This window comes from Oryzias latipes, chromosome 7 (genome assembly GCF_002234675.1).
Source record: "Oryzias latipes chromosome 7, ASM223467v1".
Classification (NCBI taxonomy): domain Eukaryota; kingdom Metazoa; phylum Chordata; class Actinopteri; order Beloniformes; family Adrianichthyidae; genus Oryzias; species Oryzias latipes.
Window position 1 is genome coordinate 28,981,270 of NC_019865.2, and position 19,900 is coordinate 29,001,169.

At 41.1% G+C, this 19,900-nt stretch overlaps 1 protein-coding gene across 1 annotated transcript in view; it reads left to right on the top strand.

Annotated features, from left to right (window-relative positions):
* The window catches only part of LOC105353666 (E3 ubiquitin-protein ligase PDZRN3-like), a 42,320-nt gene extending 33,114 nt beyond the window's left edge, over positions 1-9,206 (top strand). The window contains exons 4-6 of the mRNA XM_023956999.1: positions 41-136; positions 305-812; positions 1,909-9,206. Of these exons, the coding sequence (XP_023812767.1) occupies positions 41-136; positions 305-812; positions 1,909-2,864 (1,560 nt within the window). The 3' untranslated portion in view covers positions 2,865-9,206. The remainder of the gene's footprint in view (positions 1-40; positions 137-304; positions 813-1,908) is intronic.
* The last annotated feature ends 10,694 nt before the right edge of the window (positions 9,207-19,900 follow it).

A 19,900-nucleotide genomic window follows, 5' to 3' on the forward strand; every position in this document is an offset into this window, starting at 1 on the left:
TACTTATTGCATATGTTTTGTGTGACCTTCTTTTTTCAAGGGTCCAGAGATGTTGCCTTACGAGCCTAACTCAGACAGTTGTCTCATTGGCTGCTATGGTGGAGAGGAAATGGAACCTAAGAATTTCCCCCGACAGGTAGTAAACCGCTGACTTAATCAGACTTTTGTTTTCCATCCTTTTAGATTTCAGCCTCAAGTGTTTTTGCAACAATATTCTGCAGCTTAAAATATATTTTTCTTAGATTTGGGATTTTTCTTTTGCACTTTAATTTATTTTTGCAATTTAATTTAATTGTATCTTTAGGCAAACTATCATCCTGCCTGGAGGTCTGATCGTCCCCTAGGATACCTTCCCCTTAGCGAGCTTGACAGTGGCTTGGGATGTGGCCCTGACAGCCCACATCACAGAGTGGCACTCTCCGAAGCCGAGACAGATGCCATGTCATCATTGCCAGGGCACACCCCTTCATCCCAGGGCTCCTCCTCCTCTTCAGAGTCCCTGATTTCCTCAGAGCCCAGTGACTCTGGCTTTCACAGCGTCAGCACCGGGGAACACAGGCGACTGCACAAGATACATGGCAGTCACACTCAACGCCAAGCCCACCTCCTCCGCTCAGGCCATTCCCCTCGAGACCAGAGAGGACGCTGGGATCTGGAGTCCATCCCTGAAACAACCCCAATGATCCACAGCGGAGCACCACGTGCATCTCAATGCTCAGTTGGTAACAGCACAACCACTGTGGTTCACTTTCACAGAGCTGAGAGGAGCCCCACTCTACCACGACACCTGTCACCACCGTCGCCCTCCAGTGGTGAGTCACATCATTTGAAATGTTCATCAATCATTTATTGATTATAAACAATGCAACTTTATATCAAATCCAGAAGTCCAAAATATAACCATTAAACATCGAGTTCAGTTTCGAAAGGTTTTTGAATATTTTATGAAAAATCATTTACAAATTCTAACTGTATTTTAAAATAGTTTACACCAGTGTATCTTGACCCTTGAACTGCGTCCTGGATGTTCCCCTGCTTAAGCACATCTGATTCTGCTCATCATTAAGCTCTGCAGAAGCCTGATAATGGCACTCACAAAAGGCAATTATGTTTGAGCAGGGTAGGTTAAAACATGCAAGACAGTGTTTCCAAGGGATCAGGGTCAGGAAGCAGTGGTTAACAGCAGGGGTGTCAAACTCCAGGCCTTGAAGGCTGACATCCTGCTGGTTTCCTCCTATGAAAGGTTAGTTGGAAAAGATGTAGGACACCACTTTATAAAGTGAAGGCATTAAAGGTGAGAAAAATGGCAATAAAATACCAGGCAGACCTTTCTTAGCAGATTTTTGGGTGATCTCCACAAACTATTGGATGTTTGGTTGTCTTTGTAGTCTTTTTGGAGAGCTTTTGCACAAGTGTTCATAAATTTTGTCACATCCACCAGCTGTTTAAAAAAAAAGATTTATTAAAACTGTACTTTAACATATTTTCTGCCTCTTTCTTTGCCCCAGCCCTCAACATTTTTATCGGTCAGGCAATAATTGTCTTACAGCTGACCCAAGCGTGACTTGGTTGAGGTGTCAAAAAAAAGATGTTAGAAGTCCTCGTTTTACACTGCAAAACCAAAACAAAAACATAATTTTCCAGCTGCTGTGTATGAAATTAACCATCTTGATATTTGCAGAGTTTATTGAAACCTCTATTCAGGTATGGTAAACCAACAAACAGTTGTATACAGCCACCTGCTTGAGACAACGAATGAGATGGGCAAAAAAAGCATGTCTTGAAGTTGTCCTGAAAAATGTACTGTTACAGATTGCTTGGTGTGACTGTGCTCTTCGAAACTATGGCTGGAAGTTGCTCGTCTTCAGATCTTCTTCTTTGGGCTTCACTGTACCTCACTGTCTGCAGGTTGTCGGACTGAGCCTTGCCAGCGTAGGGCGCTGTGGTTGGAACAGCAGCACCAGCTCCAAGGAAGAGGCAGGACAATGGAAGCTCCAGGGAGGAGTCGAACAATAACAGATCTGAGTGAAGCACAGAGACACCGGAGGGCAAGTCACCCCGATATGATCTATTCAAACACTCAGAGAAATGCACAGCAAAACATCTGTGCAGGCACAACTAAAAACACAATGGGCCCCAGGAGCAGGGCCAGTTATCCCAGCAACTTTCATCCCCCAAGTCACCTCAGTATAGACAGAACCAGTATCACCAACTATCAAAACATGTTCAGAAACAGCCGGAGCTCTAGTCGCAGTAGAGAGGAGGATTCTTTGTCCAAGAGTCCTGGATCTGGCTCCAGTGGCATGCCAGAGTGGCGAGGCTCTCAGACTCTTGGAAGTCGCACAGAGAAACCCAAAAGTGTATCTGTTCCTTGTTACAGCACACTTGGAGCCCCTCAACCAGGTCCTCGATCTCCACCCTCTCCCCGCTCTAGACTGTCCAACCAGAAGTCCGTTAGGAACCAACTGCTCAAAGCCAGAGCTTACCGACTGGCTAGAGAACGCAGTGAGGTCACAACAGATGAAGAAGTAAGAGGAGATGGGGCAAGAGAAGGGGACGAGGAGGGGGATGATGGTCGACGAGCGGGACGGTACTGGAGTCGAACAGAGAGAAGGCGCCACTTGGCGCTGTCGCGGCAACACAGAGAGAGAAGGGGGGGGGCAGAGGAACAGGTGGGGATGGGCCTGGGGCCTTTGTCTTCTCAGACGGTACTAGAGCTGAGCCACATGAAGCAGAACCGCCTGAGGAACAGTAAGTTACTTGATGACTGGACAACAGTGGAGGAGCTGCTGACACATGGCACACGAGTGGAGAGTGACAGTCAGCTTTGTCCCAGCCCTCTTTTGTCAGTTACTACTGTCTAATGAGAGCTCAGTCTACTACACCTGCTTTACGGTTTTACATCAGCTCTTTGTGAATGCTCAATGGAAAGAGCTCAACTAAGTATTCATTTATGTGTTTGCAATGCACTTTGCAATAATACCATCAAACAGTATGATTGCAACAGGCAACAGACTTGGTTAGCTTGGCGCTAACCAAGCATGCAACAACTCAGCACAATGTCAGAAATTTAAACTGTGAAGAGGCTCCTGTCCTCTGCCTGGTTATACTGCTGTCATATTAAAGTCTGCATTGACGATGATGGACATGGAGTAGCATAGGTTGCACATCATGATTTTTTGTCGATACTCAGTGTATAGTTATTAATGACTGGAATTGAAAAGGGTAAAAAAATATGTAAAAACAATAGTGAAATGAAGCAGAGCTGAGGAAAATACAGGGAATCTAATGCTACCAAACAAACTGATCAAAGCTGTTATGACCCGTTTCAATCCAACTCAGAAAGTAGACAGTCTACAATACTATCAGGAAAATAAAGGTCCCAAATTGTCTGTTTAAAGCAGAACCCAAAAAAAGGTTGTTATTGTAAATACAACAAACATCTATGGTCTAAAAAGACCAGATTTATCAAAGTTTTGTGTTCCCTGAATGATGATGACACAATCAAAATGGTTCAGGAAGGTCTTGTGAGTCCACTTCAAATTCTTCTGATCAAATCCATAAATATTAGTTATTCCCGTTGCAATGATTATTGGATTTACACAACATTTTTGAGTTTTTAAAAAATCCTTAACAAGCCAGTAACAAGGTCTCCACAAGCCCCCAATGATCCACCGGTGTAATATTTAATTATGTAAAAGCTACTATAGGGAATTTAAGCAAAAGTTAGAGAATAAAAAAAACCATGAAACCAACATATATCCTAGAAATCTAGGATTAAATGACTCAGCAAACAACTTGAATGCAGTAATCCCTGTTCAAATTAGAAAGTGCTGCCGATTTGAAACCATTATGGGGCCCAATATACATAATGTTAGAAAAATATGAACCCAAGCAAGAAATGGAATAAAAGATTTTCATGACCCAATTCATTCTGAACACATTCTGTTTTTCTGTTCTTTTTAGATAATTCCAATTAGTGAAATGAATGTAAGGGGAGCCTTTATAAATGCTGTACACATAACAATGAGCAATCTTTGTGTATTCTTGTTACATAGCATGACACTGGGGAACTGAAAAGAAGAATGACTTACCATCATTGGATGACTTGAAACAAACTACACTTAGTTGGATGGAACATCTACTGTGACCATTTCGGGTCCAAGACGCAGAAAAAAGACAGGGAAAAAAAACTGGAACATCTGTCATAAATTTGGATGACATTACAAATTTATATCTGCAACAATCACATTGATTCATGAATGATAAAGAGAGCAGACACAGAAATAGACTGCAGTGAGGAGTAAAGAACAGGCCTAGTTTGGGTTTGAACACCAAAACCTTCGGGTCTGGAGCAGGATAACTAAAGGTATGGTACAGTTTTACCCAGGCCAGGCTTAATATAAGGTAATTAAAAAAAGGAAAGTTTAAGGTCTAGACTTTAAAGATAGTGTATGCCCCTTAAACTGAACTCCTAAACTAAATTTGAGAATTTGCATGTAAATATGAGGAGTTTGAAACCCAAATTTAAAAGAAAAAAAGAGCTTTATTTATTGATTGATTTGATGCATTGATTGGAGACAATACAACAGGAATTGACACATATACATAAAACTCAGTGCTAAAATAATTAAATGTTTATTTCAAAAATAAATACAAAAAAACAAGAAAAATTAACATAAACATAAAGAAACAATGTAATTACTTATAAATAGAGATTTTTGCAATGATTCATACAATTCACACTTAAGTCACATTATATTAACTTAATATGATTATAAACTAAAGTCAAGTAGAGTTTGAGTTATTGCTTGCAAAGGAGTGGCAGAAAGTGTTACACGACTCGTTTCTCATCATCCCAGGTAAAGTGCAAGTGGTCACATGACCTACACATCCATACTGATGTTTCTTAAAGTAAGCAATGGAAACAAAAAGCAAAGTATTTGTTTTGTAAAGACATTTAAACTAGATTTCCTGTGCAACTTTAGTCAAATCTGGATCTCAGCTGCAGTGACAGACTTTTAGCTGACTAACCAACCTGAGGAATGTGATCGAAGCTACAAATGAAGTCCTAATTGAACAATTCATACTTTTAACCAAAAGCTAGAAAATCTATTACAAGCTGAACCTTGCCACAATTAGAAAGGCTGCTTCACAGGAGACTTTCTGCATGTCAGTATGAGTTGAAGGAGTGAAGATCTGCAGGGATTTCTTCACACTCCAGACCGCCTGTGACTAAATGTCACACAAGTGCTTTTGCCTTGTGGAAAAGTTGTTTACTGCCTTTGCTTCTGTATTTGTTGCAGAAAACTTTAAAGGAGAACTGAACAGAAACAGGAAACTGTTTACTCCGGTCACTCATTGGAGGACTGCTCCACAATCAGAAAACTTTTGTCTCCTCTGAGATGCAGATTCTCCACGGTTCCTCTTTAGTTTGTCTCGGCTTTCTCCTGAGACTTTTTTTTAAAAAATCTTGTCCCAAAGAGATGGAATGTGTAAATACACAGGCATCAGCCTGGAGAGACTCCACCAGCTTGGCTTTTTCACCTTTAGTGGTTTAACTGTCAAGTCTTAAACACTTCAGTGCTGGAAAACTTAAAAAAAACATGTTTTACTCCACACAACCCCAGAGTTTAGCTGAAATCTACCCCATTAGGCTTTAGCATATTTACTGAAAAACTTGAACAAAGGTGATTCATGTGAACAAAACAGCTGACTCAGCAGAGACGGGTTTTGCCCTTTTTAGGTCAAAAATCCCAAAGCAGCCTCATAGAAATGCTTCATTGTGAAACCACAAACAGCAATAAACTACATTTCTGTTGTGGGAGATGAACTGGCAACTGTGTAAATAACAGTTTTATATGTTGAATTCTGGTAAATTCCAGTATAGGCTTTTTTCCCTAAACCACCACCAACAGACTTATGACATAAAACTAAACAAACGTCTGTTCTTTGCACTTTTTGTATACTGCTCAGTGTTTTGGGTTTAAAGAACAATATTTAGCTGTAATCTGTTCCTTTCTCTACCTCTATGCCGGTCCCAAGCCCGGTTGCTTTGAGAGGGTTGCGTCAGGAAGGGCATCCGGCGTAAAACATTGCCAAGTTTCCCATGCGACTCGTTCGCTGTGGCGACCCCAGATGGGAAAAGCCGAAAGAGAAACATTTAGCTGTAATCAGATGAGATTGATTATGGGATGGACGGAAGCCAAGCAGACAATCAACGAACCACTTTCACACTCGGCTCTGCAGTTACAGATCTGACTGGCTTTGGTTGAGACGTGTGGTGCTGTGAGGGTTTTGACTGCAGAGATGCATATAAAAAAGAAGACGGGAGGCAGTGAAGAAAGACGAAAGTAAGGCATCCGGAAAGTCAGAAAGGGAGTGTGGGAGGGGATATTAGGTTACGATGGAAAGACAGAAGGAAGAATTGATGAAATAAGACAAATGAAAGGTGATCTCACCCTAACAACCCCTTGTAATCCAAAAAACATATTTCCTATAATTCAGGGTTTCAGTTACAAAAAGCAGTCAAATATTCACCTGTGTCCTTAATGTAGGGCAAAAAGCTTAGTTAACTAAGTGCTGATGGTGGCTGATTAAAAATTCTAGGTTGCAATGATCAACATAATCTAGGAGAAATGTTTTTAAAAGACATGGAAAATCGTAAAGAAAAGATGACACTGCAGTGAGGTCTGTAAAACTGCCTCAGATAAAAGTTTTGAGATGCTTTGGAAACCTTATGGGTCACACACCCCCTCCTCCTGTGATTGTCACTGCAGCACCGACTGTAAGCAGCAGTTGCAGTCGGATGAGACATTTAGACCGGTAAAGTGCAACCAGGAAAAAGAACTCTGCACACTGGTGAACATAACCGACTCATTTTCACGTCTCCGCAGAGCTGCTGGACTGAATCCGCTGTGAAGGAAACAGTAAAACATTCAGGATAAGAGACCTGTACTGGGAAAAACTGACCTACTTAACAGCTAAGCTAAAACATTTGAAATAGTGCTGTCACTACCCGATTCGTCCCTGCATGCGGGAAATGCGTCTACTTCTGCTAAAGCAGCTAGCTAGCTCTTGAGATCCTAACAATAATAATTACCTCATAAAATCGTGACAATGATGGAACATTTTATTTTAATGTTGACAAAAAAAAGAAAAAAGTTACACTTCAGGACTCCTCTTTGCACATGTGCAAATGCTCTTCTTCTGCTGCTTCTTCGTTGACTCCCCAGTCTACGAGGACTCCACCACTTTATGAACTCAGTTCACACAGACACGTTAACAGTTCATTTAGCTGAAAGCGGCTGCAGTAGCCAGAGGGCATCTCCTCAAAGTTAAACGCTCTCAGTTCTCCTCTTTTCCAGTTACCAGCATAGTCTGTAATAAAATAAAACCTTGAAATAGAGAGAAGAATGGCTCCAAACTATGTGGCTTTGATGATTTATACATAATTGTGATTCATTGTCTGTAATGACAACGATATTAGAGTATACAGTGTTGCATTGAGGCCACATTCCTTTATTTTAAGATGCTGTAATCTGAGTTATGTGCTGTTTAAATGCCTCGAACAATTGTAAAGGAGGCAGAACTGTCAGGAAATGCTACCACAAATGCTAAACTGTGGAAAAGTTGGCAACTAGAGGAAGTAACGTCCAATTTGTGCGTGTGGGGTACTGATCGGGTTTCCAGTCCAGATTCCCTTTGTTGTGGCTAATGGCTGTTCTTGAAACATGTATTTTTTTATATTCATTTTTTTGTCATGCTGAAGTACAACAAAACTAACATGTATTAAAGAGACTGTAACAGGTTGCATTGCATCCTTTTATAGATATTTTGATAGGGTCATCATTTCTTCTTTTGACAAAACTAACATTGTGACAATCCTGTGGCCCAATCATGTTTGGAGGTGAAGACCCAACAAGTTCACCATCAGGCTCTAAGCTCTCGGAAACAACGCATCAGTGGGGACAAACATAAAGGAACGCACACATTCAAAAAGGAAAGAAGAACGAGACTCAAAACCAGATTCACAGGATTTCTCTGAATTTTTCTATTCATTTTACAAATAATCAGAAATTACATTTAATTTCACAAACACCCGAAGATGTAGAATAGTTTTGTTTATTTTTGTAATGTAAAAAATAACTTATTTTTTTAATGAAGCATAATCTTAAACCACGTTGATCCTTTCCAGCAGGACATTTATGGGATGTAAATAGTTCCAAAACTGAAACTAGTCGTTTGTGAAATAAACTCAGAGGAAAACATGCAGGTGAAACTCTGCTGATAACAAACCACTTTAGCATATTTACAACACATTTGATCCACTTTAAATCATAAATAAATATGTTCAGTTCAGATCAATAACAAGAAGGTGAAAATCCACGAATGCATCACACAGAGATCCTTCCACCAGAGAATACAACACAGAGAAGACAGAAGCAGGCTGTCGAACAATGTGAGAAATGTTTGTTAGAGCAAAAGACTGTGGTGTAACCATGTACTGCATTCTGAAACTCTTCAATGCAGCTCTGTAGAGATTCATGTCTTTTTATTTTCATATTTCTAATGGATGGAGGAAAAAAAAAAGAAATGCATCATGGGAAGAAATTTCAGAATCGAGCAACAAATATGTAAGAACAAATATATTTAAGGATTTTTTTTTCTCTGAACCTTGTGTCTATAAGACAAAGAAAGTTTGATACTAACTTGTTAGTATTGTATGACCAAAGCTATTTGGGTATGTGGAGGGTGTGGAAGTATATTTTCATCTTGTTTGTGATATTTTTTATATATTTTCTTTCCCCTAAATGGATTTGTTGCTTTTCAGAACCATCCTGCTACACCTGCAGTCCATGTGGAGACCTTTAATCTCAAACCAAGCCTGCTACTGCCTGATTGGTGGAGAAAAATAAGACACATACACTATTTTTTGCACTATAGGGCGCAGCACATCATAAGGCGCACAGCCAATGAATGGTTTATGTACAGACGTGTCATATATACGGCGCACCGGACTATAAGGCGTGTTGAGCGAGACAAAAGAGTCAGAGAAAAGTCAGTCAGTCAGACTTTATTAACTGCATTTACAGTAACTCTAGAACTGGTTTGCAACACACTACACGTTCGCCACGTTAGAAGCATTAACCATGTTAGCGTTTTCACGATACCTGTTACTCCCAACCTTGTTTGTAAAAAAAAAACATTACTGTGACTAACGACAAACCATGTTAGTAATAGATAAAAAAAAATATCAGACACCACTACAAGTTAATGTCACGTACCCACTATGTACATTTTGCGCATTTTCCACGTATGAAATTTTGGTCTTGATACGTGCGTGATATACGTGATTCATGAGTGTTTCTTGCGTTCGTCATTCGTTGATGTGTGCAGATGTCCGTTGAGGGTTTCAGCTGACGGGTCTTTACGTGAATTCGGTTTTGAGCTGTCCAACATTTTTGGTCGGTTTACGTGTATTTTAGATAGTTTATGGGCAACTATGATGTAAATAATACACAATTGTGTGTGATTTTTGTAAGATGCATATGCTATTTTTGTGGCTTTCCACGACCGTCCCACGTATGTATAATGGACTTTTCACGCATGAACCACCGATGTATAACTTTTATGACGTGTATAAGGCGCATTTAACACGTTGAAATTATGTAATTGACACAAATCACTAATGAAATGCATTTAAACAGCACAATAATCACGTATGTGATTACGTGTTATTTGCGTGGTTTATTCATACTCCTGTGATTTTAACGTGGTTCAGCCGTGATAAAGACAACAACTTTTCTCACTCCTTCCACGTATATTCACGTATGACCAATTTTCCTCCGTGCAAGATGCGAAAAACGTATGTAGTGGCTGTGCGACACGACCTATAGCAACACTGAAAACATGTAACACGTCAAAAACATTTCCATCATTGTCAGAAACAGACTTGACAAAACGCTGAGTACCTCTAAAAATCTCTTTGACATCAGTAAGCACAACCAGAAAAAAATCAAAATGTAAGGCGCTTCAGATTATAATGTGTACTGTTGTTGTTTTTTAATTAAGGCTTTGAAATGTGCCTTATATTGTGGAAAATACGGTCCATCCCCCTGATCAAATGTGCATTGGTATTTTCCTCCCAAACACACCTCAGATGACTCCACAAAGCTAAAGATGAAACTGTTCTGTAGATCAGACTGCTAAATTCCAACAAAACAACAGCGGGTGTCAGTTCGGTGGTGGGAGGAAACTCCATCAGCAGCTTCTTCAACACCAAAGACACAAACAAAAAAGGGAAATAAGTTATTCTGAAGGACTTCAATGCAACTGTGATGTCTTACATGTTTCTGAAACTTTGTTGTGTGAAATCTAGTGTGAATTTTTACAGAGTTAGGTACAATAGAAGCTCCTGCGTTTGTCCTTTCAATGCCCCATGAGCAAGAAGGAGCAGACAGCAGGACGGCTGAGCAGCTTGAACTAGAATCAGCGGGTGTTAAGCTGCACATATTCAGAATGAGTTCCTATTTAGAGATGACTCATGAGATGGATGCAGATTATCAGATGTTTGGGAGAGTCCAGCTGTCCGTGTGGCCACTTTAGAGTAACAGCATTTCATCCTATGAGTGTTCACACAAACCACAGACTTCCTTATTGTTTTAAACTCCAAGTTTGACTAAATAGAGGAGTTTTTTTTCCAATCAATAGAAATAAAATTGAAGATTTCAAATCAAATCAGCAAATCATTTATTTACAACAATTTGCAGTTTAGAAAATTGATATCAAGTGTTTTATAAAATGTCACACCTTATTGCACTAAATGAACTTTTTTTAAATCGGATGAATGCTTCAGCTCCAAAAATGCTTACAGACCCACTCCAATGAAAACTGTGTTTTTGCTGTTTTTGTGGAATTTGTTTCTCATGATGGAGGACGTGTATAAAGAAAATTAAACTTAAAATTGTGTTTCTGAGTGTTTCTTTATTCGATTCATTTAGAATCAGGAGCAGATGACAAATGCTGATTGAAAAAAGAGCGTATTTGTGACGTAGAAAATACGATGGGTGGACCCCAGCTTCCTGCTCCGCTCCATTCTGATGGATCCACCTGCAGACGAATAGACCCATCTACATCTTTGTGTTCCTCGTCTGAGCTCCAATCTTCCTTACCATTTTTGTTACACTGCTAATGTTAGCTTGGGGGTGTTAAGGGCTGTAAGCTAGCGGGAGAGAGTGTAAACAAAGGGTTGATGGGAAGTGGGGGTGGGCTTACTCTGTTCCACTGGGAACAGTTTTACAATGATGGGACTGTAAGACCTCCATGTGTTTACTGTGATGAAGCATCTCCACTACTTTTTACAAACTTTAGCCATCAAAATTGGAACTCTTAAGATTACTGCCAGAATTCCGACCAACTCTTCCCACAGTGCACTTTGCCAGCTGCTGAAGAGTTTGTGGTCACCTGTCATTCAACAATGCTTCAATGCAGACTCTTTTAGGGTGACGCTACGTTGCTTTTATTGAAGCTGTGTGCTGTTTTGCATTTTGAGCTGAGCATAGAAGGTCCAGGTCTTTAGGGGAGAGCTTTTTGCCTTATCAGCCTCTCAGCCTTCACTGTTCACACCAGCGGAGATGCTGGCTATTCAACTCAACACTAATTTGAACCCTTGATATCGACAAATGTGCTTGAATACACAACACTTTTCCACATTGAGATATTTTTTCAATAAGTCCTGGCCCAGCGGCCTCTGGACTATGTTCAAACATGGCTTCTTTGTTGCACAATAGATGGAAAGACACAGACAAGTTAAACCCTTGTGCTATCCTATGACCCCACCCTTACATTGACGTGTTCTCCCTACCATGACAAAGGTGGATAAAGGTGGAAAGATTTCATGTAATCCATGGACACCAGTGAAGATCACAAATCATTGAAGAAAAAAGGTTCAGAGCACTGTCTAGTGGGTCTAGATGACCCAACTCCCAACGTTAAAGTGCCTAGGATAGCACACGGGTTACAGCTTTACCGTTCATCTGCAGATGGAGGGTTGCAGGTCTTTGGTTTATAGAACACGGATATCTTTGGTTCTGTCACAAATGTACAGAGAATTCTTTATTGATTTGAACATTTTAGGTTTAGTGTAGATGATGTGACTGACAAATTCATTGCATTTTAAGTATTTTACAACCCTGTTATTGACTCTCTCACAGATTGAAGAGCCTCTGTCTAGCTTTTCTTTTGAAGAAAGTCTTTCTCAGACCATAACAGCTTGATATACTACAGCCCTGGTATTTCTGAAATGTTTTTCTACTCCCTTCTGTGCTGCTTTTGCCCTCTATGATAACTTTCCTGCAGTTGGTAAAGGTGTATTTTTAGCTAATTTAGTGAATAACAGCTAAATATCTCAGTCTTAAACAGAAAGTTTTAATAAACAGACTGCAGACATTTTTCACTATTCAGGTTGAGTCATTATTTGGGAATCTGAGCAAGAATTAATATATTAGTGTATCTATAAGAGACTTTTCAATGCAGGTTAACAAATGACATCATCTGCATTCACTTCACAGCACCATGCAGTTATAGACATAAAATACATGGTATTAAGAGAACAACTCAAATAAGAACAATTATTATATTTTAAACAAAATGTTTATTTTGTAATTTTTTCCAACCTCAACTTTACTTTACTTTACTTACCGTTGTTATGAGTATTTTCGTTTAAGTGATTGTAAGGATTCTCCCAGGTCTTCAGTCTCCTCCTGTGTTAAATGAAATAATAAAGTCTCCTGACCTGCAGTGTTGAGGAACTGTTTCATCGACGTGGGTTTCCTTCTAGATGTTCAAGCGATCCAGAATTTTGTCAAACCGTTGGCTTAGGAGAGACAGACGCTTGAAACGTGGGAGAAAAACCAAAATATATGTAACACTCAGGGTCTGACAGTTTTCATCCGCTGACTGGTTTTTATTGCATGTAAAATGGTCACATAAACCACTGGGAGGAGTATTACTTTGTTCCCATCTCATCTGTAAACCTGATCTTTCCTACAAATGCTAGAGAGGGCAGATCTCTTCAGGATGAGAAAAAAGATCTGTGCCCACAGCTTGATATTTTTAGATCGTCTGTATTGTTTCCTTCACGCACATGCAGAGAGAATGACATGAATGTCTGGATGGGGAAACAGTCAGCGTTGACTTCCTCTATTATTACCATCTTGCTTGTGTTACTTTTTCCTATTTATTTCCTGAAGTAATTAGAAGTCAAAATGTTTCTTCTGCTGGGAGTTGGCAGGAACCTTTAGCAATCAGGTTCTGTGACAACGCTCGTCAGAAAATCACTGCGACAACCGTGACTGACAGCACTCTAACTTTAGACGTCACACCTTCCACTCACATGCTGATCCGTGACCGTCGCCATAGCAACTGGTGTTTCTGCAGCAGCTGATCTCTCTGTACTCGGCCTCGTCACCATAGAGATGTGCTGCGCAGCACTGACTTCAGCTAGCAACCGTCAGCTGCGCTGGGAGAAGCTGACCGGGGTTTGACAGCAGACCACCCCCCAGATCACCAGTAACGCCATCAGGCCGTCCTCCTCCAGGCAGGGATGCCCGCAGAATTGTTTCTTTAGGGGTGACTACTGTGTGGCCAGAGCAAAATGCAGGGTGGTCAAGGGATATTATGTCAATCATGCATAACGCCAAACGTTAAAAAAGGTTTGTGCTAATGCTCGGAAGAGTTCCTGATCTGCAATGTTCCTAGAAAACAGAAATTATAAATATAATTGTCTTCTAAGATCCTAAATAAAAATCTGAATAACGTTAGTCATTCAAGTTGTGTCTCTGCCACTAAAAAAATGACTTTAAGTTTAGCATAAACCTGAATTTATTATGTCAAAATCCAGAGTCCAAAGTGAAATCATGTGGAGACTTAATATTCATTGACAGTTTTATTTGGGATTTCATTTATAACTTCGTAAAATTCTTGTGAAACAGAATTTTACGTAACCCTTGTGCTGTCCTAGGAACTATAACATTGGGAGTTGGGTCATCTAGACCCACTAGACAGTGCTCTGAACCTTTTTTCTTCAATGATTTGTGATCTTCACTGGTGTCCATGGATGACATGAAATCTTTCCACCTTTATCCACCTTTGTCATGGTAGGGAGAACACGTCAATGTAAGGGTGGGGTCATCCTTGGGGTCGCCAGTCTGTCGCAGGGTGGAATATCTTCAATCACACATCCAATCACTCTCACACTCACACCTATGGACAATTTAGAGTTGCCAATCAACCTATGTAGCATGTTTTTGGACGGTGGGAGGAAGCCGGAGATCCCGGAGAAAACCCACGCATGCACGGGGAGAACATGCAAACTCCACACAGAAAGGTCCCCCATTGATGTTGTGTTTTTCATGTCCCCCAGCCGGGACCTTCTTGCTGTGAGGTAAGAGCGCTAACCACTGCGCCACCGTGCAGCCCTAGATGACCCAACTCCCAATGTTAAAGTGCCTAGGATAGCACAAGGGATAAGAAAGTTATGACACTTTGAACCCTCTCGTCCTTGTTTTGGGTCACAGCAATTGTACAAGTTTGCTGTTTATTTGGAAAAATCAGACAAAATTTGCACACTTGAAGTGGCATAACTTTCTCATTCTTTGAGCTATCTGGATGATCTTAATGTCATTGGAAAGCTCTCTTTATGCCCTTTCTAATGACAGAAGGATCAGGTAAATCCAATTTGATGGTCACGTATGATGAAAAAACACATCTGTTATTAATGAATTCACATTTTTTAGAATTCTGTTCTGTACAAGATGTGTAAATACCATGACAAGTTCGGACAAAGGGTTGGTCAGAAGAAAACGTGTTGCCGGGATGTGGGGGAAATTGGGGGTGCGGGGGGTTTGTGGGGTGTGCGCTGCCCCGAGCTCGCACTCCCGCTGCTGCAAACGATGAAGACACGGCACCATTCTTGAGGTCTGGATAGCAGAATGGAGGACTTTACAAAAAACTGTTTTTTTAGGCATTGTTTCCTAATTCAGTAATTCAGTGCCTTTAAGACTTTTTAGGACCACGACAGCCCTGTTCAAAAGCCAAAGACTAGCTAGCACTATCCATCACCCTTGTCATTATTTCGAGCACATAAACATGAGCAGAAACTTTACTTTACTGTTAAACTGACAATACTTACTGACGATTCCATGCAGACTGTTTCCATCTTCTGAAACTCCCGCCTCCGTCCTCCGACTTAACTACTCCTAGTAGGACCCAACGTTTGAGGTGCTCTGTGCGCGCCAGATTATTTTTTTATTTATTCAATTATATTTGTAGCAACAGCAGCATTCCAGCACAAATGTTTGAACAACATGGCAGATCACAACCATCTGAATGAAACATTCCTCAAGGTGAAGCTTTCCTGCTTCTTGAAATCCTAACATCAAAGAGGAGAAAATTCTGTCCCACCGTGTGATCAAAGTAACACTTACTGAATATAACTCTGAACAGCTTCTAGGGCTTGCAGGCGAGTGGAACCACATTTACTGCAAACATGAGGAAAGCTTCTGTCCTCTACAAACAGGTAAGGAACAGAAGGTCGATGCCTCCAACCTAGCTTTAATATTGTTGACAGGTCCTGGAAATGTGAGCAAAACGTGAATGGTTGGGATGGAAATGTGTCAAACTCAAAAACTAAATTGGAAAACGGGACAGAGTGAGTGTGACATCACCACCCATACTAAACGGTTTACTTCCAGCTCCAACCAAATGAAGTCAAGTCAGTGTCCACTGTTTTGCGATACGGATACGCCATGTTGGAACCAGACATTTTTAGAAAGCCGTGATTGTTCCGAGTCAACGTTTCTATGGCAACCACTCTCGCCAATCAGGAGTGAGCTTGTTCAAAGGCCGCACCCCTACCACTGAAAAGTGTTCTCATGAGAATCTGATAACCCTTGTGCTATCCTAGGCACTTTACCATTGGGAGTTGGGTCATCTAGACCCACTAGACAGTGCTCTGAACCTTTATCTTCAATGATTTGTGAACCTCACTGGTGTCCATGGATTACATGAAATCTTTCCACCTTTATCCACCTTTGTCATGGTAGGGAGAACACGTCAATGGAAGTGTGGGGTCATCTAAGATAGCACAAGGGTTACATGTTTAACACGTTGGATGAACTTTCATTGAGGCATCTAATCAGTTTAAAAAAATATGACAAAATGAGGATTAACAAGAACATCTTAAAAAGGTATCAGATCCAGAATGTTTATCCTGAACAATAGAATGACTGAGTTACAGCTGTTCATTTCTCTATAGAAGTCTGTAGGATTTTTAGCTTCTTAGAGCCAGCAGGTCCTTCCTGTTTGGAACGCCAGGGGGACGGGTCACTCGGTCCAGTTCCCATGTAGTCATTGGTCAAAGCCAACACGAATCCGTAACAGACCTGGCTCCGGGATGCCTCTGGAAGTCAAAAGTTTTGTTTAGACCAGGGGTCGGCAACCCTTTTTACTCAAAGAGCCATTTGGGACCGCCCCTAATGAAAAGAAAGCTCCCGGAGCAACAACCAGTTTTGATATCATTATATATATTATGCATGTATATATTATTCAAAGGTGCTCATTACGTCGATCGCGATCTACCGGTCGATCTTCAATGACATGAGTGTAGATCGCGGGCCAGAAAAGATTTTAAAAAAAAAAGGACTTCTTTAAAATCCACCAAAATCCTCACTGAGAAGTACGGGACTTGATTGACATGTAGATTGGCCAATCGGACATCGTCTGAAGCATACACCGCTGCAAATGCACATTATGTTCTTTAAAGGATGATACCGCGGCCGCGTGTGAGAGGAGCTACTGGTTCTGGTCTGATCGCTGCATGGAGCGATGTGTTTATCAATGCATGGTAGACACTTCATTATTTTGAAGAGTTCTACTTGGTAATCATGTTTCCATGTGTGAGTTCATAAAATCATTACAGAGAAAGTCTCTGCTTCAACTCCCGCAGGGAAAGCTGCGTCTCAATCTGACGCCCGTGTTTCCATCTGTCTGACAGAGTTTGAAGCCAAAGCCCCTCCTCCGCCTCTCTACCTGCTTTTCCTCTCTTCCTGTTCACATCCTCTGCAGCTGAGATTTGTTTCCCCCGCGCTCCTCAGTGTGTCCTACACAGAGAGCGCAAAATACGATAGCACAGCGGGTTAAGCAAATGAATGGAAGAAGGCGGCCCGCTGAAGAAATATTCAATATTGTAACCATTTTATTATTAGTCTGAACTATATTTTATTTAGAAAAATCTTTTATTTTATCAGTCCAGTACGAAAATAAACATCAACAAAAGCTGTGTTGGGCGGTTTTTGGCTGGGTCTGGCGGTTTTCAGATGACTTTTCGGCTGGAAAACTGTGACTCTATCTGGCAACACTGGCGCGAACTCTCAGTCTGTCATCAGCGAGTTGATCTCTGCCCCGCGGTACGTCAAGTTCCCGGCAGAAGATCGGAGTGTTTATTGAAGCCGCCCCGCCTCCTGCTATCAGCTCTGCAGGTCTCGCCCGATAAATACGAGCTCATTACGAAGCTGTTTTTTTACGTGACTCGCGCTTCGTGCAGAGCCCGCAGCGCCTTTGAAATGGCATGAAAAATGACCAAAATAAAATAAAATTTAATTATTATAAAATACTCATTATTTTCCAAAGTCACAGGGAGCCACAACAGAAGGATGAAAGAGCCACATGTGGCTCTTGGGCCATGGGTTGCCGGAACAGCCTAGACATGCATGACGCAGAAGGATCCAAAAACACTGACGTCTTGTTTCTCTGGGCAAAGAGTTATTTCAGGAAAACTGAGGACAGTCTCCTATTAACTGACAACTTTCACATCTAATTTAATCTTCATTTGAAAAGTGTGAACACAGAGGAGAGGGATCATCCATCGACTAAGCACAAACCATCAAAACTGTTAAAGGAGGCATGCATATACAGTACATATGAGCTCAACACGGTGGAAAATCTCAAAAACAATGTTCCTGGATGTCTAATGGTAAAAACTTAACAAATCTCATCAAATCCAGTGCAGAAAATAAAGATTCAGAAACACATGCTAAATGTGCTCAAGAATAATCCTAGAACACCAAGTGCCTAGGATTGCACAAGGGTTACCAAGAATTGAACTGCTTTCCTTGAAGTTCTTGATGATCCTATCAATTGTTGATTTAGGAGTCTTAGTTGCCACAACATCCTCGCCATTGAAGCCATTTTTATGCAACGCATTGATGGCTGCTAGTGCTTCTTTGCAAGTTACCAATGGAAGAACATTATCTGCGGTTACATGGGCAGAATATCTTGATCGGATCAATGGTCGGGTTAAAATTCACCCGTGCACATGGGATCAGAAAACCTTTTTCCGATTAGAACAAACGTTCCCATGGCTCACACTTTCGCTCGGAATGAATAATTTGGGAATGCGCAGTAGTGCAAAATCACCCGGATGAAGAAATAGGTCCCGTTGTGAACAAACCGTTGCCACAGACAGACAGCATGTGCAGCAGCTCCGTAATACGAGACGATCTTCCAAACGTGCTTTTATTAATGTTATGAATATTATGAAGCACCTGTTCGCTCATCATTATATTTAATCCATGTGGTCAGTGCTTTTTGGTGGAAGAATTAAGCTGGAAGAAGGGTTAGGGCAGGCTAACACGGGCTAACATCATTAGCCTGATGGACACAAAATCCAGGACCATAAAACGCAGCAATCTGCATCTTGGCTGCACGTAAATGTCTGGGAATAACATCAGCCTTTATTTTGTCGGGACACAACTGGAAATACAAATCCACGTGATTGTTTGAACAGTTTCTAAGGCTGAGCGACATTTATTTCTGCTCTGAAAAGTTCACACAGACCGCCCCAAAGCCACTCTGTGAGCTAGCGGCCCGAGCTCTGCTCGGACACGGTTCCTCCTGAGTCCTGCAGCCGCTAACCCAGAGCGGCGGGACGGCTCGCAGTCTGAATTCTCCAACACATAACCAAACAACAAAACGCACACGAAAAAAAGCATCCTCCCCCCCAGACACAAAATTATTAATCCAGCTGCTCTGCTCACTCAGGTGCCAGTGGACCGAGTGAAGTGCTCCTTCCCCGCATCTCCCTCATGAGGGGTGAAAGAGAGGGGAGAGCCAGCGGGGTGAGGGCGGAGCGGCGCTTTTCACGGGGCGTCCGCAGAGCAGCTGGCCGGTCCCGTATGCGCTCCAAAGCTTTCTCTCAGCGAAACACCGTCTATGCATGACGTAAACCAGAGCAGTAGTGACACACGATCGAATGACCGTTTACATGCTCCACGATCGGATAAACGATCGGTATAACCCACCTATCTCGATCGGAAAGAAATTCTGATCCAAACGAGTCTGACTGGTGTGGGTACCAGATGTTCTAGGGTTGCCGGATGTTCTCGGGGTCCTTCAGGGTCCTTCGACCAATTATGACGTCACACTATTTGATTGGCTGTAAGTTGCCACGACCAATTTGTTAACGTCGCTAAGTTTTTTTAAAAACTTTATTGACAATTGCGGTATCATACATTAACAATGACATAAACGTTAACAACGAACCATAACAATGTAATGAATATTGCTTCGAAGATCAGTCACCATTGCCAAAAATAACATATTAACATAGAAAATAAAGAATAGAGGGGAAAAAAAGAAAGAATGAACATAACACACAAATAAATAAAAATATAAGTAAAATAAAATAAAGAAACAGAAAAAATCTAAATAGTCTAATACTAGTTAAGTTAGGGGTACTCGTGAAGTTTGTATTTCTGAACAAAACTAAGCAATTTCAAGCCATTCTTCTTTTTCTTTTTTTTTTTTTTCTAACTTGTCCTGTCCAACAGCTAGGCAGACA